The sequence below is a fragment of the Pelodiscus sinensis genome, chromosome 4 (assembly GCF_052426305.1).
Source record: "Pelodiscus sinensis isolate ZL-2025 chromosome 4, ASM5242630v1, whole genome shotgun sequence".
Classification (NCBI taxonomy): Eukaryota; Metazoa; Chordata; order Testudines; family Trionychidae; genus Pelodiscus; species Pelodiscus sinensis.
Window position 1 is genome coordinate 19,792,483 of NC_143055.1, and position 25,108 is coordinate 19,817,590.

General features: G+C 42.6%; 1 protein-coding gene across 5 annotated transcripts in view; it reads left to right on the forward strand.

The window, feature by feature from the left end:
• The window catches only part of HTT (huntingtin), a 209,688-nt gene that overhangs the window by 26,204 nt on the left and 158,376 nt on the right, over nucleotides 1-25,108 (forward strand). For 4 of the 5 annotated variants that reach the window (XM_075930825.2, XM_075930827.2, XM_006128261.5 and 1 more), the window contains exons 6-11: nucleotides 1,917-2,055; nucleotides 2,367-2,508; nucleotides 6,003-6,181; nucleotides 6,678-6,882; nucleotides 8,805-8,852; nucleotides 24,760-24,837. In XM_075930825.2, coding sequence (XP_075786940.2) covers nucleotides 1,917-2,055; nucleotides 2,367-2,508; nucleotides 6,003-6,181; nucleotides 6,678-6,882; nucleotides 8,805-8,852; nucleotides 24,760-24,837 — 791 coding nt within the window. The remainder of the gene's footprint in view (nucleotides 1-1,916; nucleotides 2,056-2,366; nucleotides 2,509-6,002; nucleotides 6,182-6,677; nucleotides 6,883-8,804; nucleotides 8,853-24,759; nucleotides 24,838-25,108) is intronic. The other variant, XM_075930826.2, reaches the window with a different exon arrangement.

Below are 25,108 nucleotides of genomic sequence, written 5' to 3' on the forward strand. Positions count from 1 at the left end.
ACTCACTGCGAGCCTCTGAAGTTCAGGGCTTTAGGCCTCACTGCAGGTCAACAATCCCAGTGCTAGAGGCCATGCCCTTGTTCAGGGGTGTGGCAACAAATCAACTGTTAAGGCAGTACTCTGCACTACAGTGTAGGGGTCCAGGCCCTGTATCAGGGCGGCATGACAAACAGTTAAGTAATACGTTTGTACGCTAATCAACAGTCTACAGAGCACAGACCCTTGGTCAGGGCAGGGTGACAAACAGTTAAACAGTGCATTTGTAGTCTGAGCAACAGTTTAAGGCTCAGGCCTGACTGCAGGAAGAGCCAGTTTGGAAGGCTGGGCCCTGCGTAAGGGCAGGTCAGGCCAGCAATCGATTAACAAGGAGTCCAAAAACAGTTGAGTAGTCCACAGAGTTCAAAGTCCAGGTCTATCTGCAGGCTGAGATGGTGTTGGGTCTACTTGCTGGCAGAGAGCTGACGCGCAGGGGCTTCTTTCCCTACAGGGGGAATCTGCCACCCAAGGAAAGGGGCTGGCGGGGAGATGTAGGCCCACCTGCTCCACTGTGTCCCAGCCCAAGGCCCTAGCAGTGGTGGCGCCACGGCCACTGGGCTGGCGGGGCTCTAAGCTATAATGCGCCATCTGGGTTGGTGGGTCAGCAGAGGTCCGAACCGCAATGCCCTGCCCAGCTGACCTCCATTTCTTCAGCTGCCTTGGCATTGGCTGTTCCTGGGCCCTGTTCCCCCTGGGGGCCTCCATGGCTTGGGGGCTGCTCCTCAGCATCAGCTGTGATGGAGGTGCTGGCAGCATGTCCACGGGCTTTGGGTCCTGCGTGGGTAAGAGTCCAGGCAGTCCAGCCTAGCAAGGGTCCTGGGGGTCCGGGTAAATCTGTGGGCTTGGGCAGTGTCTTCTGCAGCCTTGTCCAATGATCCAGGTCTGGCAGCGGCCATGGTGGTCTAGGCCAGTGCTCAGAGTCCGGCAGTAGGCCAGGTGGCCCAACCCAGTTCTCCCTCTGAGGGCAGTGTGGCAGGGCCTTCCTCCACTGTGGCTGGGGAAGAGCCTTTGCCCTGCTTGGCAGCCAAGCTCTTCTCTTTATACCTCCGGCCCCACCTTTCTGTTTGCTGTGGGTGGAGCTGGGTGGCTCTGGTACTGCTCACGAAGGGTTTTTTGTGGGAGTTTCCTCCTTTGGTTCAGTGGGGGGCCACGCTAACTCACTATATGGTACATTGGAACTTAGGCCTAATTGATGGGCAAGTTAATGAAGGGATTATACCTATCACTCCCTTTTTGGGGACTTTCACCAACATCTTTTCTACTATTGAAAGAATATTAAAAGGGGGTGCATTCCTTTTTAAAAACTCTGTATAGCTAAAGAGAAAGTGAGCAAAGGTTCTTTTTAAAATGAAAGCCTTTATTTAACAGTTTACAATCCAAATGCTTTAACTATTTTTCTTTATTTTCTGTATTACTGTACTGTATAAATACTTATTTATTTTCTGTATTAAAAAATAATGGTGTTCTTGCTATTGTACTAAGCAGGAAAGGTCTGTCCGTGTATGCCAAAAACTGAAGTTTGTTTGAAATTGTTTAAGGTTGGACAGTGACAGTTTAACATCTTTTAACACTTTGATTCTAAGTAGTCCATTGAAATTAATAGCAGGCCCCATTGTGTTTTGCTCTGCTAAAGATAATGGCCCCTACCCCAAAATTTAGTTCAGTGTTTTGTACTCTTTTAAACTCTTTCCACTTATCACCATAATGATGTTTATGCTATATTGTTGCTATATTATATCTTTGAATGTATATAGTACTGTTGTATAGCACTCAGATTTGATGGGGGGGGGGGGGAGCATTAGAAAGAATATATCAACTGCTTATGATTAGATATGTAAAGTAGTATTGACCAAAAAAAATTCTTCTTGTGCTGTAACTAGGCCATACTTAGTGAACTTACTGCCCTGTTTAACACGGATAAGTAAACGACCTGAAGAATCAGTACAAGAGACGCTGGCTGCAGCAATACCAAAAATCATGGCAGCATTTGGCAACTTTGCAAATGACAACGAAATCAAGGTAATGCTGCTTTAAACTATTAAGAAATATTTGTATTGTACATGAGTACATAGTTAATCAACCATTAGAACCATTAATGAAATGTGATTGACTTACACTGTAACCTCTACCGATTTGAATTATTAAAGTATATGTTATTTATAATTAGGCTTGTAAAACATGTTCTTCAGTACCCTTTTGATTTCTTATAGTAACTTTTAAATCAAAATAACTTTTTGGGAGGGTAGAGGGCAAGAATTTTATTGTTTGCTTGCTTACTGACTTCTGCCTGCCTTTAACTTTCATGATTTTTATTTTTTGCAACCTTTTAGGTTTTATTGAAGGCTTTTATTGCTAATCTTAAATCCAGTTCTCCTACTATCCGTCGAACAGCAGCTGGATCAGCAGTAAGCATCTGTCAACACTCACGAAGAACACAATATTTTTATACCTGGCTACTGAATGTGCTTTTAGGTAAAATTCAGAAAACTGCTCCTACTTCATAAGGCATGAATAATATTGGGGGAAAAACAGAATTGGCCAAATAAAATCATGATAGTAATTACTATGTTATATTATAGTTTTGCTTCAGACATTTTCTTTCATGTTAAGTGTAACAAGTGTCTGCTTTATGGCAAAGGCGGGAGGGATAGCTCAGTGGTTTCAGCATTGGCCTGCTAAACCCAGGGTTGTGATTCAATCCTGGAGGGGGCTATTTAGGGATCTGGAGTAAATCTGTCAGGGATGGTAGTTGGTCCTGCCGTGAAGGCAGGGGACTGGGCTTGATGACCTCTCAAGGTCCCTTCCAGTTCTGTGAGATAGGTATGTCTCCATATATTTAATGGTTCTCAACCAGGAGTTTACATACTCTTGGGGGCAGCTAGAGATCTTATAGGAGGTACATCAACTCATTTAGATAGTTGCTGGTTTTGCTACAGACCACATAAAAAGCAGTAGTGAAGTTAGTATGAACTAAAATTTCATACAGTGACTTGTTTATACAGCTGTATACATTATGCACTGCAATGCAAGTATAGTATTCATATTCTAATCAATATATTTTATTATAGGTAAAAATGAGAAAGTAAAGTAGTTATTTAATAGTAGTATGCACTGGCACTTTTTTGTAAGTAAATAGTTTTTAAGTGTGGTGAAGCTTTGGTGTCCACAAGACAAATCAGACTCCCCAAACGAGTACAGTAGTTTGGAAAGGTTGAGGGCCGCTACTCTATGGTACACTTAATCAACATAATGAAAAAATAGGTAGGTTTAATTTTTGTCTTTTGTCAATGGGACTTTTACAGACACATAATGACATACCTCTATGGTACTCAACACTGCTTCCCAAATCAGATACATGTATCTAATGGAAAAAAAGAAAAGTTTGAGTAATATAGTAAATTACAACTCCCCATGTGTTTGAAGGACAAACAGTTTCATTAGTCTGTCACCTATGAAAATGTTTTTCTAATTCTAGTTCTATTAATGCAATAAACAAGGATTTATTGCTAAAAGAATAAGACTTGGCAAAGAAATGATGGTATTTTTCAGCTTTCATAAAAAAACAGAAAAAAACTAAAATCCAAATCAATGTTATAATTATTTCATTGTTTAGATGGACACAGCCCAGTGAGGGTGTCAGAGATTATTCTCTGATGTTGAAAGGTAAATCAAAGAAGGGAAGCATACAGTTGGAGCATTGGGAGGGGTTGTTCTAGGATCTGAAAAGGATAACAAAATGTGAGGAAACCATGGTTGTATGCAGCAGAGTTATCTTTTGGTGAGAAGGATCTTGGCTCTTTTCCCCCCAAGGGTATCTGTTTTGACTTTCTAATTGCTTCTCATTAGTGGATGCCTACATTTCCTGAAGCACCTCTCATGTTCGTTTTTCCTTCTTTAAAAGCCATCCTTGAAGGATATCGCTGGCTTTCTGTATTTGAGGAACTAAGTTTTGAGTTAGGGATATAGAAGGTTAACTGGTAGGTGCTAGACCACTTCCCTGCCCACCTCAGACTGAGCGCTCCTCCAACCCTGTGAGGCTCATTGGAGCAACTCCCATCTGTGGTGCCCTTCCCCTCCCCCCAGGTTACATGCTGGTTCTCTGGGATCATGAGTGCACATAGCACTTTCTAGATCTGTGCACTGCAGGGGTAAACTAGCATATCATCCCTTGTAGCGGTGTATTTGAGTGAAGCTCTTGAACCTCAGCACCATCAGGTACAACACCATCATGGTTGGGTAACTTGCAGTCCTGCAGCATTTGCCTTCTCTTTCATCCATGGAGTTGAGCTCCTGTCAACCAGATATCCAGAGTCAAGGACCTTTTGTAGCTTTTATAATAGATAACGTTCATGAAACACATGAAGCGGTTCAGGAGGTTATTGTTGTTACCAAGCAAGACTCCCAGGCCTGCTGGCTTTGAAATGTCTACATACTGCACTAAAGCAGGATCCGCCTCAGTCGTCTTTGCACTCATCATCCTCATCGCCAAGTGAGACTGTAGTTCAATGGGATTTCTTATATGTTGAAAATTCCTTACGTTACAAGTCTTATCAAGATCTTTTAAGGACAGTAGCTGTCTCAAAATAGTCCTGTTGAGGTGGGTGTGCAGAATTGTAATTTTCCCTTTTAAGAGCAGAGCAGGCATTGCCCTTTTAAGGTGACCATTTTGAACTCTGCATAGGATGCCGACCCTTTCAGAGCCTCTGGTGCAGGAGCCGCAAGTTTTTCTTTGAAGAGCTACATACGGCTCCCGAGCCGTGGGTTGGCCACCCCTAGCCTAGATATTCCATGTTTAATTCCTGAAGGGGCAGAGTGTTCAAGGACACGTGCAAACATTTTCCTGAATATCCGAAAGCTATCTATACAATACTCTTACTTGTTAAAGTTTAAATGATTATCCTTATATTCAAGACAGAAAGGTGTTTAACCAATCTTAGCTTCTCTCCAACATGTTTTGGATTACTTGTTCCACCAAAAACAACAAGGCATATCCGTTAACTGCCTAAATGATCTCTGCTTTCCACAAAGGGTGGACTTGGTATTTTTTGGTCCATTTGTCAGATTTTGGGAGGGTGTGGACAGTTTATATCCCAGTGTCCTAGATCTTTCCTTTCTGGGTCTGGTGCCAGAAATGATGACGGGATTGCTCTTTGAATTGGTTGCTGCCTGCTCTTTGCTGCGTTTCTCGAAGGAAGTAGCATTTTTAATAATTACTGCACCAAGGATGATGGTAGAGTTATGAATGTTGAGAGCTGACCCTCCTTACATACTTTTATATATTTGCCTCTGCATCAAAAATCATAATTAAGGTAGTAGAATTCTACTTGTCAGGCCATATAATTACAAATGTTTATAAAGATTAGGAGAATGTTCATACGTTGCTGTCTTTTTGGACATTGCTAGATTTTTTTTACATTGTCATACCAGCTGTTCATTACAATTGTGTCATGATGAAAGGCCTTTTAGTTTTGACACAAGATTCAATTCAGGATTTTTTTCCTACATATGCCAGTGTACCTACTACGGATGAGAAAATGTAACCATGTACATGGTTAATTGATGAGCCTGGGTTGATCACTTAATGTACATGGTTACACACAGGCTCTTGGTATGCATGGGGAGCTGCCTGCTGCCCTTCACTGCTGCCTCTGAAACAGAGGGATGAGGAGAGGGGCATGCGGGATCTTGTGCATGCAGGGAGCTGGTTTAAAGGCCTCAATCCTGCACCAGTGGATAAACCAAGAGAAAAGTTGGTTACACACATACCCCTGAAGTGGAATGAAAATGTGAAGTGCATTTTGAAGAACCATTTCAGAACAGGGTAGTAAACCATTTTTGTTTTCCATCTCTCTTAAAAATGCTTCTGACATAGTGTTATTTTTTTTAATAAGTAAAAACTGTTGATATCGTCTTGAGTTGCTGCATAGTACTTGTATTACCAATAAGATAAGTCATTTTTTTTGCAGGTCTGTTAGTACCTGTGGAAGATGAACATCCTACTCTTTTAATTCTTGGAGTATTGCTCACACTAAGGTATCTAATACCATTACTGCAGCAGCAAGTGAAGGATACCAGTCTGAAAGGCAGTTTTGGTGTAACAAGAAAAGAAACAGAGATTTCACCTTCTCCAGATCAGCTTATACAGGTGACAGTCAAATTGTAACTCATTTTAAGTATTAATTGGTTTGAGGCAATAAACATCCTTGTAATATACACTATATTCTATTTCTCATATTTGTCATCAACTATTTTATTTCTGAGTTGTGAAGGGTTTATTTTTTATTTTATTTTATTTTGTGATTGGCAAAATACATATCACTACAAAGTGCAATGGCAATATTATGAATTATTAGTAGGCACTAAGGACCATCACAAACGTACTTGACTTGCCTTTTCTAATATAGCAATATATATGCTGTTTTAAAATAAAAAACCTTACCAAAACAAAACCCCACATTACTCATAGAATTTTCTTTGTGGGAAAAGGATGAGGGAAAACAAACTTTATCTGACAGATGTTAATCACATCACTTAATGCACTACTGGAAGATTAGAACATGGCTGTGAGGGTGGTGTATGAACCTATTTAGAAAAGACTATAGCTATAAATATTTACTTTCTAAGGTTTCTTCAATTTATAGGTCTATGAGCTGACTTTGCATTACACTCAGCATCAGGACCATAACGTTGTGACTGGAGCTTTAGAACTATTACAGCAACTTTTTAGAACGCCACCACCTGATCTTCTTCATGCCCTGACCACTTCAGGGGGCATTACACAGGTCAGTGTATCCAAAGATGAGTCTATCAGCAGAAGCCGCAGTGGAAGCATATTAGAGCTTATAGGTAAGCAATATTTTTGGTGTTTTTAGCTGAGAGCAAAGCATACATTGCAGGCTTTTTAAAATCCTGAATTAGCCAAAATGATTTAAAAAAATAGCATTTAAAAACCTGTGTATGGAAACTTCGAGCTTTTTCAGAAGCAGGTGTGCAGGTTCTTTATGCACATATTGGAGATATGGGAATGTGGCTCAAAATTCTTAACATAAATATCTTAGCACAGTCTCACGTTTTGTGCTTACCTCCTTTTGTTTAACCAGAAGTTGTCAGACCACCATTCTATTTGATGACTTGATGAGAAAATTACCAATCTTTTCACCAGGCAACCGTGATGCATGGAAAGCTGATCTAATTAAAATGTACATTAACTATGAAAGCTCATTATCAGTTGTCCAGTTTACCAACAAGTAGGGCTGTCAAGCGAGTAAGAAAATTAATCACAATTAAAAAAATTAATTGCGATTAATCACACTGTAAAACAGTAATAAGAATACTATCTATTTAAATATTTTTGGATGCTTTTTACATATTCTAACATATTGATTTCAATTATAACACAATACAAAGTACATAGTGCTCACTTTGTATTTATTTTTTATTACAAAGCATTTACACTGTAAAAAAAAAAAAAAAAAAAAAAACCTTCAGTTCACCCCACTGAAGTATTGTAGTACAAATTCTATCATGAAAGCTGAACTTAAATTTTATATAATCAATGTATCCTTTTTTATCTCTGCCCCAGCTGTGGGTGGCCCAGGGCCAGAGGGAGGTAGACTCTGCTGTGGGCACTGCAGAGTTTGGGGGAGAGGGGAGACTCGGCCTGCAGATGGCATAGGGCTCAGGGGTGGGGGGCAGCCCCTGGGCTCTCTGTGTGTGTGTGTGTGTGTGTGTGTGTGTGTGTGTGTGTGTGTGTGTGTTTGTGGACCCCACCATGGGCAGTGCAGAGTTTGGAAGGGGGGGACTCAGCCCCAGAATAAGATGTGGGGGGGAGGGTTAGTCCCAGCCCCAGGAGGCAAAGAGAGGTGGCTTAGGTGAGCCCTGCGGTGGGTGGGTGTGTGTGTGTGTGGACAGTTTGGGCAAGCCCTCCCTCCCCAACTGTTTTATTTTAAAAAAAAAAATATATGATCATCTGGGAGGGGAGAGGGATGTGTGTCAGGATCTTTACTTTTCTTGTTTACTTCTCCACTGGAGCTGGAACCACCGCTTCAGTTTTTTTCCCCTCCTTTCTGGCTGCTTTGTTTTTCTGTTTGCCCTTTGGTGGCGGTTTGCATTACTGCGGCTTACCGGAGATGGTCTCTGAAGCAGTTCATGTTGGTTTGCTAACCTCTGCGATTAACTCAAGTTAATTTTTTAATGTGTTAATTCTGCCCTGCATTAATCGCAGGCGTTAATGCCCACTAATTGACAGCCCTACTACCAAGATAAATTAAGCTTGTCTGTAGTTGTTTTTTAAGGTTTTGATGCTTTTGTCCGAGATGCATGTTCTTATAAATAAAATACTATCTTCACTCTTTTAAGTTCCTGAAATGAAAATCTTAATCCCTGATTGGACTTTAAAAAAAACTTTGCTTTTTATGCAGAACTCATTTTCTGCATTAGAGGAAAGAATGAACATTTCAATCTCTAATATACAAGTTTGCTGCTAGTAGGTGGTAATTCATTAGCCACACTAAAAAAAATACTGCAATGACAAATTAATTGTGCTTTTAAAAGTATACAAAACTTCAGCTGAGTTTTTTTTCTGTAGTGCGAAGAAGTGTTTGAGTACAACATTTAGAGATATTCTACCTCACAAGGATTTGAAACCTTAAGAGATTTTCTATTTAATTTTCTAATGTTTATCTAATGACCTTATGAGGCTATTAGAATTCCTGCTTAATTTCAGCAGCTTTGTTCTTTACTCTGATGTATTACTTTGTGATTTGCAGCTAGAGGGGGGTCTTCATGCAGCCCTGTTCTGTCAAGAAAACAAAAAGGTGACTATCTTCAGAATCACAATTTCTTAATCACATTCTTTTTTTTTGATTTTTCACTTTCTTGTCTTGCTAAATTTTTATCTCCATTCACTAATGCATTTCTCTTTGCAGCTGGGATTGAAGAGTATACATCTAACTATTGCCAGTTTGACATTACAACCAAATTTAGTAAAGCAGTTAAACAGAAATATTACTATTTTTTTCCTTGCTTTGCTGGCCGAATGATCCTGGCCTTCAATGATGCAGCTTTGACTTTTTAAGTAGCACTTGTTAAAGTAATCTCTGACGGGGCCAAATTACCCCTTCCTCCCCTTTAACAACAATATTTGGATGGGAATGAAACCAATAAAAGTTAATTTTCTAATTTAATTCTGTTATGCTTTTTGATCTTTTTTTCCACTAATGCATGTGTGTGGCTTGCATGTTTTAAAATGCCACTTGTGTCTAATCTAGTCATTTTGTCCTGTGATGACTAACATTGCTCACTTACGACCGTATTACCTATCTTTTTTTTATTTTTTTCTCTGTCACTGGATGTTAATGTTCAAATCTTAGTTTGAGTGCTCACCCTTAGATGTTCTGTGAACAGTTTGGCCATAATAAGGTACTTCATATTTAATCATATTTATGTAGTTTTCTGAAGAAGCTTAACAGCAGAAATGAAATCATTATAAACCCTATCCTGTCAGGATTCATTCATGCTGACTTCTGCTGTGCCGGTGCAAAATCCCTTTGGCTTGTGTGACGTTTAGCATGGAAACAGATGTCTGTGCTAGTGAATTCCCGTGTAGGATTTCCAGTGTAGAGAAGGAAGTACAATGGAGAAAAATACCTTTCCTGGGAGAAACAATTTAGAAGTAGAACGGGGATTCAACAAGCATTTGTTTCCACTACACCAGTTAGGGCCATTACAGCATCTAATTTACACTTCCAAATAGTCCCTCTACTTGGTGATTGTATATGTGAAAATCACTAAACTACAGTATTCTTGAGTATTTAAAGTGACAGGAAAACATCTTAATGAGAGAAACAGGGATTAGGGTTGCTAATTATCTAATCACATAAACCGAAATACCCCTGTGCCACTTCTTCTCTGACGCCCTGCCCCTACTCACTCCATCAGAACAGACTGGTCCCCCAGGGGTCTGCACTGGAACCAGTCCTATTCAACGTATTTGTAAATATCTGGAAACGGGAGTAAACAGTGAAGTAGATAATTTGCAGATGATACCAAATGTATTCAGGATTGTTCACTCCAAAGCTGACCAAAGAGTTAACAAAACTGCCTGACCAAATTCAGTGTCAATAAGTGTAAAATAACGCACATTGGAAAACATAATCCAAACCATACAGCTATGGGTCTCAAACCACTCAAGAGATTTTTGGAACCATTATGCGTAGTTCTTGGAAAACATCCACTGAATGTGCAGTAGCAGTCAAAAAAGCAAACAATGAGGCAACAACATCTGCATGCAGTATTCAAGATGTGGGCATACCATATTTTTTTGTAGAAGCACTAATGTAGTCTCTGTCTTATTCTCTATCCCTCTCTTAATGATTACCAACATTGTTTGCTTTTTTGCCTCTATATAAATCCATGGTAGGACCACATCTCTCAAATACTGTGTACACATGTGGTCACCTCTTCTCAAGAAAGATAGTCTTTAGAAAAAGTTCAGCAAAGGGCAATCAAAATGGAGTATGGAGAAGCTGCCATATGAGGAGAGATTAATAAAACAGGGACTTTTCAGGTTGGAAAAGAGGAGACTAAGTGGGGATAAGGTAGAGGTCTATAAAATCTACACACGAGTAATGAAAGTAGATACAGAAGTGTTATTTACTCTTTTTTCCAAAATACAAGAACAAGGGGTAACTAAATGAAATTCATAGGCAGCAGGTTTAAAACAAACAAAAGGAAGTACAATAGACTTCCGATAATCCGGAACCTATGGGACCTAGGTGGTGCTGGATTATCAAATATGCTGGACTATCAGGAGGTACTATAAGATGGTTATATATATATATATATATATATATATATATATATATATATATATATATATATACACACTGTATACATTATATACTGTATATAAAGTGTTCTTAACCCTTTTTATTGTACATACTGTGTACAGTGTACTGTAATGTTTTAGTTTTTTAAGCCTTTTTTTACCCTTTCGGCTCAGTTCAGCCGCTGCCGCTGTTACCTTGTGACTCATTTTTTGCCAAAGCTCACTCACTAGGCTCTTGCTATTTTGATGCCAGACTATCAGGAGTGCCGGACTATTGGAGTTTTACTGTATTTCTTTACAAAATGCACAGTCAATCTGTGGAACTTCCTCCAGATGATGTTATGAAGGCCAGGATATTATCAGGGCTAAAAAAGAACTAGATAGGTGCATCAATGGCTATGAGCTAGAATGGGTATTTATTTATTTATTTTAACATTTTAACCCTGCCTTTCTGTTTAAAATATCCAAGGCGGCTTACAGGGTAGAGCTGGTGTCCCTGACCTGTACGTCAGGGTTGGGAATGGGCAACACAGGATGGGATCATTTGATTACCTGTTCTGTTCATTCTCTTTGGGGCATGTAGCATTCGTCGTTGGAAGAAGGGCTACTGGGCTAGATGGACCGATAGTCTGACCCAGTATGGCTGTTCTTATGTTCATCTTCCTCCCTCTGTCACTCACATGCCCCCACTTTCCTCCCCATTTTCTGAAGCCTAAAATGGGAGATCAGCCGGTGGTACAACAAGGGGCTGAGCCAGGCTCCTCCTCCTCCTTTCTCATAACAATGTCGTCCCTGTTGTTGCCCAAGGCTGCTTGAAGAGCCTCTTGGGGAGGTATCCACAGACACCTATAGGACACTGGTCAGGACCCCCTAGAATTCCATGCAGCTGCTCATGGAAGTGGTATGTTTATGACTCTGACCCAGATCGTCTGTTTGCCTCTTTTGTCTTCTGATATGCTTTCCTGAGTTCATTTATTTTCACGCAGCACTGCTAGGTGTCCCTGGCCTATCCTTTTTTCACCATGTTCTGTGTATTTTTTGGCGTAGATATTCCTCATTTAACATGTGCCCGCTTAACACTTTTTCGCGATAGCATGATTTTTTTTTTTGGGAACGCTTTGGAATTACATGACCACCCCCGGAATAACATGATTTCCTCAGCCAGCCCATTGCTGGTGGCTGCACATGGCTTCTCCCGCCTCCCTGCAAAGCAGCAGAGGGTTTGCCGCTCTCTGCACCGTTCCCCGCTGACTCCCTCTTGCCGGACTAGCTGTTGCCTGCTGACTCCCCCTTTGCCCGCTCTTGTAGGCTGTCGGCTGGGTTTCCCCAGCCGGCCCGTTGCCAGTGGCTGCACGGGGCTTCCCCCGCCTCCCTGCAAAACAGCGGAGGGTTCACAGCTCGCTGCGCTGTTTGCTGCTAACGGACCCCTCCCCCTCTCGCCGGACACAGTGCGGGTCCCGGCAGACCTGTCACAGGGGCATACTCCCAACCCAATCCCCCTCCCCTCTCCTCCCTTTCCCTTCCCCAGAGCCCAACACCCCCCCCCCCCCTCCTCCTGTAACCCAGTCTCCTTTCTCCCCCAACCTAATGTCCTGGTTCCAACAGACACCATCACTTGAAACACAACCCCCACCTTTTCTATTATTTTCAATGGGAAAATTGATCCCGCATAACACGTTTTCACTTTACACAATCATTTTCTGAAACATATCTGTAGTGTTAAATGAGGAATTACTGTACTAGAATTTCTTCCATTGCTTCATAGTTCTGCCTGCACAGATTGTTCTCCCCACTGCAGTCAGATCTAGGATTTCCTGTGTGCTCCGTGCTGGAGCTCATTTGCAACCTGGAGCATTCATGGTCAGGTGTGCTGCCAGCTCTGCTCTTTACACTGTCCAAATAGGAACTGAAATTCAAATTTTCCCAGGGCTTTTCCTGTGTACCTAGAGCGCAGCAGAGTTGAAAGTGCGGGCCAGAGTGGTCATTGCAGAACACTGTAGGTTCTTCTTCGAGTGGCCCCGTGGGTGCTCCACTCCGGGTGTCGGGTCCTGTCCCGGCGCCGCAAATCGGAGAGCTATCAGAGCTGTGGTCCGCTGGACCGCGCATGCGTGGCTGCCCAAGGTGGCATTCGCGCCTTTGATGTGTTGTGTGCGGTCCGGCATGCTCAGTTCCTCTCTGCCGCCCTCGGTCGCAGACGAGAGCTCCTTCTTGTCAGTTTCATTTCCAACGGTTTTCTCCCAGAGCCTTCACATTTGTAAATAGTTTCAGAACTCTTTCCTTCCTTACTTTTGCGTTAAATTGACCAGTTCTACAAAAAAAAAAACCAAAAGCCAGTTTTCTACAGACTTTGGACAGTTTCTACGGCTATCTGTGTTTTTAAAAAAAAAAAAAAAAAAAAAAAAGGCCTGAGGGGGACGAGCGTAGGAGACATTGTACGTGTCAATTTCTCTCTCCCCACTACTTCAGTATGCCGGCGTCCCCCGGTTTTAAGAAATGCTCAGTCTGCCGAGAACCCATGCTGGCATCCGACGGGCATGATTCCTGTGTCAGGTGCTTGGGTAAGACGCATGTCCCTCAAAAATGCATCCACCGCAGCAAACTGACGGTGAGGGCTCGAAAGGATCGGGACTTGCGCCTGAAGCTGATCCTTTATGGAAAGGCGCTAGAGTCTGATACCATCCTTGCCTCGGGCACAGCAGCCCAGAAACGGCAGGCAACGTCTCCCGGGACAGCCGTTACGAAAAAGACTAAGGTGTACCCAGCTTGATCGTTGCCAGCCACCACCAAAATGAGATGCCCTGACGAGGCATCTGGGTCAGCGGCCCCAGGGCAGAAACGGGCGCCTGGACAGACGAGACCGGCACCGGCTCCAAAAACTGCACAGAAGCCGACGATTGCAGGACTGCGAAAGCCGGCACCGCCAACTGCCGCCCAAGCAGCACCGGCAGCGGCGATTTTAAACCCCTTGGTGCCGAGCCGCCAAGTCTCTCAGGCGGCACCATGGGCTGATCTGCTGGCACCGGGCTCTTCCTTGGCACCGTCAACGCCGCCCCCATGTGGCGATAGAGGCACTACAGCCGCGTGCGGCCCCGAGCTCTCCACCAGCAGATGAAATTGACAAGGCTTCACTGCCTTGCAAAGCTGCAGAGAAAGAAACTTACAGGGCGCTTTCCCCATCGCCTTCCTTCTCCACCCAGGTACCGAAGGCACCGGGACTATAGCCTTTCTCCATCTCATCAAGTGCTTAGAGGACCTTCCCATGGGGACACGGTCTATATAGAAACTAGACGCCCCCCATCAAGTTCTCGCTTCCCAAGGGGGTCATCAAGGCATAGATCACCTAGGCGGTCACCACGGCGGATCTACTACATCCGCAGTTCAAGATCCTCCAGGTACTCCTCACCAGCATGGTCTGACTATTACTATGGGCGCTACCATAGGGCTGAATATGATCGCCCCCACCCTGGACATGCTACTCTATCTTAGACGGGTACATGAAGAACCCCTATATCACCTAGTGCGCAGCACTTACCTGAGCGTCCACAAAGATTGTTTTCATCGCCTCCATCAGAAAACTTACCCATCCATCAGGATCACTCAGAACCAGAAGAGGGCCAACTGTCCGAGACAGAAGATCCTCAGCCACACATTTCTCCAGCTGACTGTTCCTCATCGTCACCGGATGAAGCAATGATTCCAGATAACGCCTCTCCCTTGGATGACCAGAAGCAGTTCCATGACCTATTCCAAAGGGTTACAAACACACAGGAAATACAGTTAACAGACGTTCCCAAGAAGAAACATCATATCTTGAAGAATTTGCGGCAGCAACAACGGGCAAGAATCGCCCTCCCTATCGATGAGGCAATCATGGAAGTGGCAGACGAAATATGGCAGACCCCCACATCGGCTGCCCCAGCTAGTAAGAGGGTTGATAGGAAGTATTTCGTACCTGCTAAAGGACTGGATTTCCTTTTCAACCACCCTCAACCCAACTCTGTTGTAGTTGATGCGGTACAGCGGAGGGCTAAGGCTCCTCAATATAAGAATACAATCCAAGACAAGGATAATAAAAAATTGGATGTGTTTGGAAGAAAGGTTTACTCTTTAGCTACGTTATTGTTACGAGTCGCAAATTATATGGCCCACCTTTCTAACCACAAATTTGATAACTATTCAAAGCTTACAGAGCTACTACAATATCTACCTGATGCTAAGAAACCCTTACTGAAGGCCATAGTCCAAGAAGGATATATAGCCTGCAATATTACTTTGCAGATGGCCATGGATGTGGCCGACACAGCTGCACGGGCCACGGCTACGGGGGTCGCAATGAGGCGGTCTTCCTGGTTATCATCCGCCGGAACTTTGCGGGAGCTTCAGAATAAAGTAGAAGATCTACCCTTTGATAAACAGAAGCTCTTCGCTAGTAATACCGACGAAGTTCTTCATTCTGGCAAAGACTCACGTACCACTTTACGTACCTTGGGAATGTACACACCTCCCTATAAACATAAACGTTACTATCCTTACCAATGGAGGTACGATTATGCGTTCAAAAAGAATCAATCACGTCTCGAGGACAATCAGCGCTTCCGGCAGCGTCCTCAACGTAAGAGATCTCAAACGAACCGTTCATCCAGTCAACCTGCACCTAAGCAGCAAATTTGACTTTCCCGTCGAGGACGGAAGCACGACCCCCACGTTCAACATACCACAGGACTCTTTACACATGTTTCACCATCGATTAAAACAGTACCTCCTTCACTGGTCCAGTATCCCCACGGACAAGTGGGTTCTGGAGGTGGTACAATTTGGTCTCTCCATTCCCTTTCTATCCATTCCCCCCACTACCCCTCCTACCCTGTCCCTTTTCAGGGACCCCTCTCACGAACATTTGCTGAAACAGGAAGTTCAGCGCCTACTGAATATCGGTGCTATAGAGAGGGTACCAAGTCAGTTTCGGGGAAAAGGATTTTATTCCCGGTATTTCCTTACCCTAAAGAAGACAGGAGGGTGGAGACCCATTTTGGACCTACGCAAGCTAAACCGCTACCTCAGGAAACATCGCTTCAAGATGGTGACCCTAAATGCCATCATTCCACCGTTGAACAAGGGAGACTGGTTTGCAGTCCTCGACCTGCAAGACACCTACTTCCACATAGCGATCCATGTGGCACACAGGCGTTTTCTCCGCTTCCAGCTAAGTCAAGAACATTTCCAGTACAGAGTACTACCTTTCGGCTTGGCATGTGCACCCAGAGTTTTCACCAAAACCTTAGCGGTAGTGGCTGCACACTTGTGCAGGCTGGGAGTGACAATTTTCCCATACTTGGACGATTGCCTCCTAAGAGGCCAAACTTATTCAGAGGCCAAACACATGGTGACAACAGCCTCTCAGGTTTTTCACTCTCTGGGTCTACTCATAAACATGCAGAAATCCTCGCCAGAACCTACACAAGATCTGATCTTTATAGGGGCGAGGCTCGATTCAAGAACAGCGCGCGCTTATTTACCCGCCGAACGTTTCGCCGCTATTCAAGATCTTGTTCACACGCTGACGTATGCTCCAACGATTCCCGTCAGAGTGCCGTTACAACTACTGGGACACATGGCTGCCTCAACAACTATTGTTCAAAACGCAAGGTTACATTTTCGCTGCCTTCAACACTGGCTGACTACAGTATACACTCCGATGAAGGATAGCATTCACAAGGTGGCGGCGATACCATCACATGTACAACAATCCCTACAGTGGTGGACCAAGTCCACCAATGTTATGGCGGGCATTCCTTTTCACCGTCCACAACCGTCAAAGCAAATAACAGATGCATCCCTTACTGGCTGGGGAGTGCATATGGACGACATGACGGTTCAAGGTCACTGGTCTCCGCAGGAGATGCTCTTACATATCAACATTCTCGAGTTAAGAGCAGTACGTCATGCATGTCAGCATTTTCAGTACCATATAAGGAACACGACCGTCAGAATCCTTACGGACAATATTGCCACCATGTACTATGTAAACAGACAGGGAGGGGCTCGATCCCAGTCCCCCTTTGTATAGAAGCGATGCGCTTGAGGAACTGGTGTACCCGCATCAATACCATCTTGACAGCCACCTATTTGCCGAGTGTCCAGAATACTATTGCGGACTCGCTCAGCAGGCTGTTTCCCCACGACCACGAGTGGGAACTTCGCATGGACATTCTACACGGTATTTTCGCCCAATGGGGGTTTCCCTCAATAGATCTGTTCGCTACTGCTGCCAATGCCAAGTGCCCCTATTATTGCTCCAGGGCAGGGATCGGACATCGCTCCTTGGGAGATACTTTTCTCCACAATTGGGGAACGTCACTGCTATACGCCTTTCCCCCGATCGTCCTAGTTCCCAGGATCCTGGAAAAGATCACTATAGAAAGGGCTCGAGTAATTTTCATAGCCCCAGCTTGGCCACGGCAGCCTTGGTATTCAATACTCCACCAGATGTCCATCAGGACACCGTACATCCTTCCTCTGCTTCCGGATCTCTTGACTCAGGAAAACGGCTCCCTTTCCCATCCGAAACCTGAAACATTACACCTCACGGCGTGGATGCTCGCTGGTTCAATCCGGTCGAATGCTCATGCTCTCAGAGTGTCAAGCAAGTATTAGTACACAGCAGAAAAGACTCCACTCGAAAGACCTGCCTCGCCAAGTGGGCCAGATTTCAAACGTGGTGTAGCAGTGATGGTAGGGATGCTTACGTCGCAGGGATATCCCAGATACTTGATTACATTTTACATCTCTACGACACGGGCCTTGCAATAGCCTCGCTGCGAGTGCATGTAGCAGCAATTAGTGCGTTTCATCAGGGTCAGGATGGGTTCTCTCCAATTACAAAGAGGTTCCTGAAGGGGCTTATGAACCTCAACCCACCATGACGACCACCACCACCACCTTCTTGGAATTTAGACTTCGTTCTGGATTCTCTGACACGCCCCACCTTTCAACCCTTGGCTACGATACCATTGCAACTTCTAACCACAAAATTGCTTTTTCTGCTTGCCATGACATCAGCTCGCAGAGTGAGTGAAATAGCTGCATTCGTGTCATCACCTCCTTACACAGTGTTTACTAAAGAGTCGGTAACGTTGAGATCTCACTGTTGAGATGCACTGTTGCACACGCTCAATGTGAGAAGGGCATTAGCCTTTTATATCGAAAGAATGCGACACTTTAGGAAATCGGACCGTCTAATAGTGTCATTAGCGGAGCGAACCAAGGGACAACCCATCACTTCCCAACGGATTGCGAGATTAATAGTGTCGTGTATTACAACCTGCTACTCCATACGTAACAAACCTCTTGTGTGTGTTCCCAAGGCCCATTCTACGAGAGCAGTAGCCACAACTACAGCTTTTCTTAGAGGTGTTCCATTCCAAGACATTTGTCGAGCAGCAACATGGTCCTCTCATTCTACCTTTATCAGGCATTACGCTGTAGTAAACCAATTTGCTGCCGATTCCCTTGTGGCTACAGCAGTTCTTTTGCATGTCCAAAAACTTTTAATTCCGGAGCGCTCAAGTGTTCGAGTACTGCTCCGAAGTCACCTGGAGTGGAGCACCCACGGGGCCTCTCGAAGAAGTTACTCACCCTGTGAAGTAACTATTGTTCTTCGAGATGTGCTCCGTGGGTGCTCCACGACCCGCCCTTCCTCCCCGCTCCGGAATTTTTCATTTTCTCATTTCAGGGAGCGGCTGAGAGGAATTGAGCAAGCCGGACCACGCACAACACATCAAAGGCGCGAACGCCGCCTTGGGCAGCCACGCATGCGCGGTCCGGAGGACCACGGCTCTGATAGCTCTCCGATTCGTGGCGCCGGGACGGGACCCGACACCCGGAGTAGAGCACCCACGGGGCACATCTCGAAGAACAATCGTTACTTCACAGGGTGAGTAATTTCTTCATACCTCCCAGGGTTCAAGAACATTAACTTTCACAGAACTGCATTTGCACTTCCCTAAAGTTGACCATGCAAGGTCGGCAGAATGGTCTTGGTGACATGGCTTCATTGTTTAGAAAATTGACATAATGCAGCTAAGTTCAATTTAAACTTTTAGGGTGCGTCTACACTGAACCATTATTTTGATATCACATTATTTCAAAATAACACTAGTTAGCGTCTGCACAGCTATTCCGTTATTTCTAAATAATGGATGGCTTATTCTGAAATCTGTATACTTCGTTCTACGAGGAATAACGCCTATTCCAAAATAGCTATTTCAATATAAGGCATGTGATGCTCCACTGCTGCTATTTTGAAATAGAGCGGCCCAAGTGAGGGGCTGCTATTCCTCCCCTGGGCTCTAAATTGAGAGAGAACATCTACATTACGGATGTCTGCCTCGGACTAATTTTGAGACTTCCCTGCAGTATAGACGTGCTATTTCGGAATAACTATTCTGGAATGGCTTATTTCGAAATAAGCATGCCATGTAAATGTACCCTAAGCATAGACCAGGCTTGAATTTCTTTATTTGTGTACGTTTTAATCCCATACTGATTCCTGTAGTCTTTGATATAGGTGAATAGCATATTCGCTCTAATTATTATAGTTCTTACCATGAATTTCGAAGATGCATCCCCCTTGTAACTGGATGCTGTGCAGTGGATTTCTGATTTTTTCAGTTTACTGGCATGCAGAGCATTGAGGCTCTGCTCCTTTTGCTGGGAGTGGGGCTATTGGACTTTAATATTCTCCCCATGGGTAAGTGGGTAGAGAGATGAGGAAAGGGAGAAGCACAGCAACATTTGATTCCACCACCACTACTCTGTAGTATCGTTTATTCACTTCGTGCTGTTGTTTCAGGGAATCTGATTTAGGCTTCAATTTTTGTAGCTGGGTCATATTTTGAAGGCTGTCTTGTCAACCATAAGACTGAAAGGCTATATGGTTTTTAAAATGATTGCTCTACGTTTTGGACCTCAGTAATACAGCATCTTAAAAAGGTCAATTTATCAGGTGATTTCATGTCCACATAATCATTTTTTACAAAAGGGCCTATACAAAGTTAAAATTGACATTAGCGTTTATTCATAGCCTACTTTATACTTAATCTGAAAGCTTACCTGCTTGGGAAATGAAAAACCATCCTCATTTGTTTCTTTAAAATGGATAAATGCATGAAAGATGGGAAAATCAAATATCTTCCCTGCTTTTGGTAGGGGGACTTCTAGTCGTTTTCTCATCCTTTCATAGAGATAGGGATATATGCATATGATTTCACACTTGATGGTGTGACTGGTCTGTACACAAAACACAGTGCCTGATCTGATGGCCTTGAAAATCAAATATATGAATTCTAAAATATGTGAGGAAGCTTTGAAGCAATGGGGAAATGAGTAGCATACTACTTTTTATTATCAGAAGTGTAGTGGCTTTTAGGAAGTACTTGAATGAAGACAAGGTGTTGATTCATTAAGGAAAATATTTATTTTCTAAGTGTATCCAGTTTTGAATTAAATAGGTATTGAAGTTTTGGATTTTACGGGTTTTTTCCAGAAAATAAATAAATAAATAAATAAATCTCTCTCGCTCTTGCTCTCGCTCTCGCTCGGTCTTTACTTTCTTTTTAGTTTTGATGTCATGCCACTGGCCATTTTTTTTCTGGAAGATTGGAAAATTTAAGGCTGATGCTTCAAATGTAAAAAAACAAGGAAAAATTGCCATTTTATGCATCCTTGTGAAATAAAAGGGCAAAAACCTACTACTTTTTCTTTTGCTGCTCACTTTTAATGATCACATACTGAGTTTTCTATGTTTGAGACTCAGAACAAAATATAACCTTAAGCATACTCAGCCATTTTCTGCATGATTTAAAATACCTATAACTTACATACTGGAAAAAAAGTATGTTCTCATGCAGATGCAGCACAAAAAAGAGAAGCCTAAGCATTTGTTGTAGAACAGATTTCCAGTTGCATTATTTTCCATAGTGTTATGGAGTTGCACAATTCCATAATGCTACAGTTTCACGTTTCCTTGTCTGTAGACTTGATTAGTCTAACACAGTGCTGTGGATAAACATGGTATGGCTTCTTCTTATCATCAGATCTGTTTTTTTCTTCACATGAAAAATATAAAGCCAAGAATATTTCATGCTAGTGTCTGTGTTAATGCAGTCTTGTGGTTGTAACATAAAAGAAAACAAAACTGGAAATGTAAAACAGAATTCCCTGTTACACATGTTGGATATTGGATTATTGCATTAGGTGAAGTTTTGCATCTTTATGTATGCTGTACACACTTGAAGTATGATAGCCCTTACTGAGCATGTCATTGTGGGATTTATTAAGCTGCTGTATTAGATTCAGTTCTTGGATATACCACATGCTTTTGAATTTACTGAATATGAGTAGCATCCAGGCATGGATGACTTCTGGCTTTTTAAGATCACTCCTGAGGTGCAGACTGCAATGCTGGTATCCATTTTCTTAATGTGAAGCCCTGCAACTGAGTTACCTTTGACAAGTGTGGACGTCTCAAGTTTCATGAGTAGCTCACATATCCATTCTCCAGAGCTCCATTCTTGTGGATAGTCTGGATTGTTTCACCCTTTGGGGATTTTGTGAAAATCAAAACCAGTAATCCAGACTTTGCAAAGGCACTTCTAAATCACACACGCTTTACTCTTGGACTATGTCTATACTCTGAGTTCTTTATTGTATATCTCTTTCTGTATATGCAAATTGGCAAAAGGCTCACAGTGTGGATGTAGGTGGGACCAGTTAAACTGTTCTTTTACTGGAACAACTGAACCTACATCAGGGCTTGTGGTAGCAGAGTTGTCAGTCAGAGATAACACTTCATTACACCTCCCTGACTGATATAGTTATGCTGACAAAAGTCTATATTATAGACCTGGCCATTGACAAAGCACAACATGCATGCAGATCTGTCAAAAAATAACAGAACGCCTACATGTGAGACCCTCCTCACTTTTCTCAATCCATTCTGAGAGATGGTTGGGTGTTAATCAACATTGTCCAATGAGTACAGAGTAGGGATGTGAAAGGTTAACTAGTTTACCAGTTAATATCACCCTTCGCAGGTGATGATATCAGTTCTCATGAACCATCGACCAGGGGTTGTTCTGGGTATCCAGAGCAGCCCCTGTTTGTGGCGGGCCGGGGACACAGGCACTGGAGTAGTCCCCTCCTTAATTAGTTAACTGGTTAAATGTGAAGTAAAGTTCATGTTTAACCGGTTAACTAGTTACATGGGATTTTATGTCCCTAGTCTAGAATTCGTCTGCAGCCCTTTCACTCCTGCCCAATCTTGTCTTCTAGTTTTGGTATGTTTCCCCATTGTTAGTGTTTCTCTTTAATAGCAGATTCTAATATTCTTCCTGTCGTTCCCCCTTATAATCTTGTAACTGTTGCAGACAACATATTTTTGGATCAGGATCCCTACAGTTATTACACAGTGATATTTCAGATTTAAATGGCTGAAATTTACTTATTTTTAAAATCCTATGATTGTGAAATTAACCAAAGTGGACTGTGAATTCGGGAGGACTGTACTGATAAGAATATTCCTGTGCTGGTAGTCCTTAATGTTTGCTTTGTTCAGAAAAGACACCACGACCTCCCTTTAAAACAAGGATGAGTGAAAGGTATCAGTAAGGAAATAAGTATAAAGAAAATACATAAGACTGGAATTCATAAGTTTGCATAAACAGATTCCCATTCCTTCTCAAAATATTCAGCTTTCATTGTTTGTCATTGTCCACTTCTCTCCTGAGTACACAGTAAGATGCTGTCTGTTCTTTTTCTTAGTTTTTCATTTTCCCCATATTTTATAATAACCTAGATATTTTTTCAGTGCAAGGATAGATAATTTACTTTGGAGGGAAGCAGTTTTACATCTGACTCTCTTTTCATGTATGCAACGTTATAGATGTGTTGATCCCAGGATATTATATGAGGTGAGTGAGGTAATATCTCTAATTGGACCAGCATCTGTTGGTGAGAGAGAGAAGCTCTCAAACTGCACAAAGCTCTTTTTCAGGGCTGGGAAATATACAAAAAATTTTATTTAACTGTAACACGTGATGGGGTGCGGTCATAGAATACGCCTCCAGGGGTGTCTCCTGGAGTGCTGTTGACACGACCACTGCCACTTGCCTTCCCATGCTCTGGGGCTTCTCATCACCTGGTCCTGAGATCCCTCCTCCCCCATCCCCCTGAGAAGCAGTTCAGACACTGAACCTCTTCAGTGTCCAAGGAGAGTACAATTTAGGGCCCAACTTCCTGGGATACCCCTCCCCAAATGGGATTTAACTCCAAAGAATTAGGTAAGCCGCTTTTAACAATGAAAAGGGGAATGTGCACACTGGTTGCTTCCCCCAGGTAATAATTATTTACACTGGGTTTGATAGAAAATAAAAGTACTTTTATTTTCTAGAAGCAGTAGGATTTCAGTGGTAATAAGTGAGAACAGGCAGAGCAAAGTAGATTACAAATCAAAAGAAAAACAAATTGTGGACCACAAGCTAAATATGAGTCAACAGTATTACACTGTTGCAGAAAAAGCAAACCTGATTCTGGGATGCATTAACAGGAGTGTGTGCAAGACACAAGAAGTCATTCTTTTGCTCTACTCTGTCCTGATTAGGCCTCAATTGGAGTATTGTGTCCAGTTCTGGGCACCACATTTCAAGAAAGATGTGGAGAAATTGGAGAAGGTCCAGAGAAGAGCAACAGAAATGATTAAAGGTCTAGAGAACCTGACCTGTGAAGGAAGACTGAAAGAATTGGGTTTGTTTAGTCTGGAAAGGAGAAGACTGAGAAGGGACATGATAGTGGTTTTCAGGTATATAAAAGGATGTCACAAGGAGGAGGGAGAAAATTGTTCATAGGACAAGAAGCAATGGACTTAAACTGCAGCAAGGGAGGTTTAGGTTGGACATTAGGAAAAGCTTCCTGTAAGGGTGGTTAAACGCTGGAATAAGTTACCTAGGGCGGTTTTGGAATCTCCATCTCTGGAGATATTTAAGAGCAGGTTAGCTAGACATCTATCAGGGATGGTCTAGAGATAGTACTAGGTCCTGCCAGGGGACTGGACTTGATGACCTCTCGAGGTCCCTTCCAGTTCTGTTCTATGATTGTACGAAAATCGCTTAGCTAATTTTACACTGAAACCTCAATACAAACTTTTTAAAACTCTGCCTAAAACTACTTTTCCAGCTGCCCTTCCAAATCAGGGCTGTCTCCCTACCCTCGGATCTTTGGCTCCTTTCTTCAGGTGCAGCCTGGCCAAAAGTCGTTTTAAAAAAAAAAAGAAAACTCCTCTTTTTAAAGAATTCCATTATTGCATAAGGAGTCACCTGGCCACTCCCTACCAACCAGTGCTAAACCTAAAGGATAAAAGGCTATTTGCATACGACTGCAAAGACATTGATGCCTCCCATGATGACTTTCATTACACTTTTAAAAATAATAAAGTATTCCCTACTCTTTGCCTAATTTTACACACAAGAATGATACACACACAAAAATAAGATAAACAGAATGAGCAGATCATGACATGAACATTGACAGGATACATGGAATAATTTGCTCAAAGAACCTTTGAGTTATGTATATTCATGTCGGGGGGAGAGGTGTTCACTCACAAGGTGAAACAGATTTGTTTGGCTCTGTTTCACTTTGTATTTAGTTGTGACACTCTTGAGACATTTCCATTCCTGAAGAGCTTTGTGTAGTTTGAAAACTTTTCTTTCAGGAACAAAAGTTGTCTAGTTACAGATATTACCTCATCTACCTTTGCTCTTTTTAAAAAGAATTTAGACTGTTTCAAGGGTATAGGATAATGTTTTAGCAAACTTTAATATTGCTGTGTCATTTACCAGGCAAAGTACTTTTAGGAGAAGAAGGCTTGGAGGATGACCCTGAAACACGTTCGGAAGTCAACACTGCAACTTTTGCAGGTAGATCTGCATTCTTTTTATTACAGAATGCAGTATGTAACTTCTGTATATCTGTAATCCGGTCAGTATGTCCATCATGAATAGTAAATAAGTGTCTGTCCTTAAAATATAATTCACTAAAAAGTGGGATAGCCCAAGGCTACATAGTTACATTTTACACATCTTTTACCAGTTTATCCTTTATTTAATAAGTGTGAAGACTGATAAAAGTCTAATTGAACTGTGATTATGATTGACTGTGACTTGTAGCTGAGGATTATAGGTGAAACAG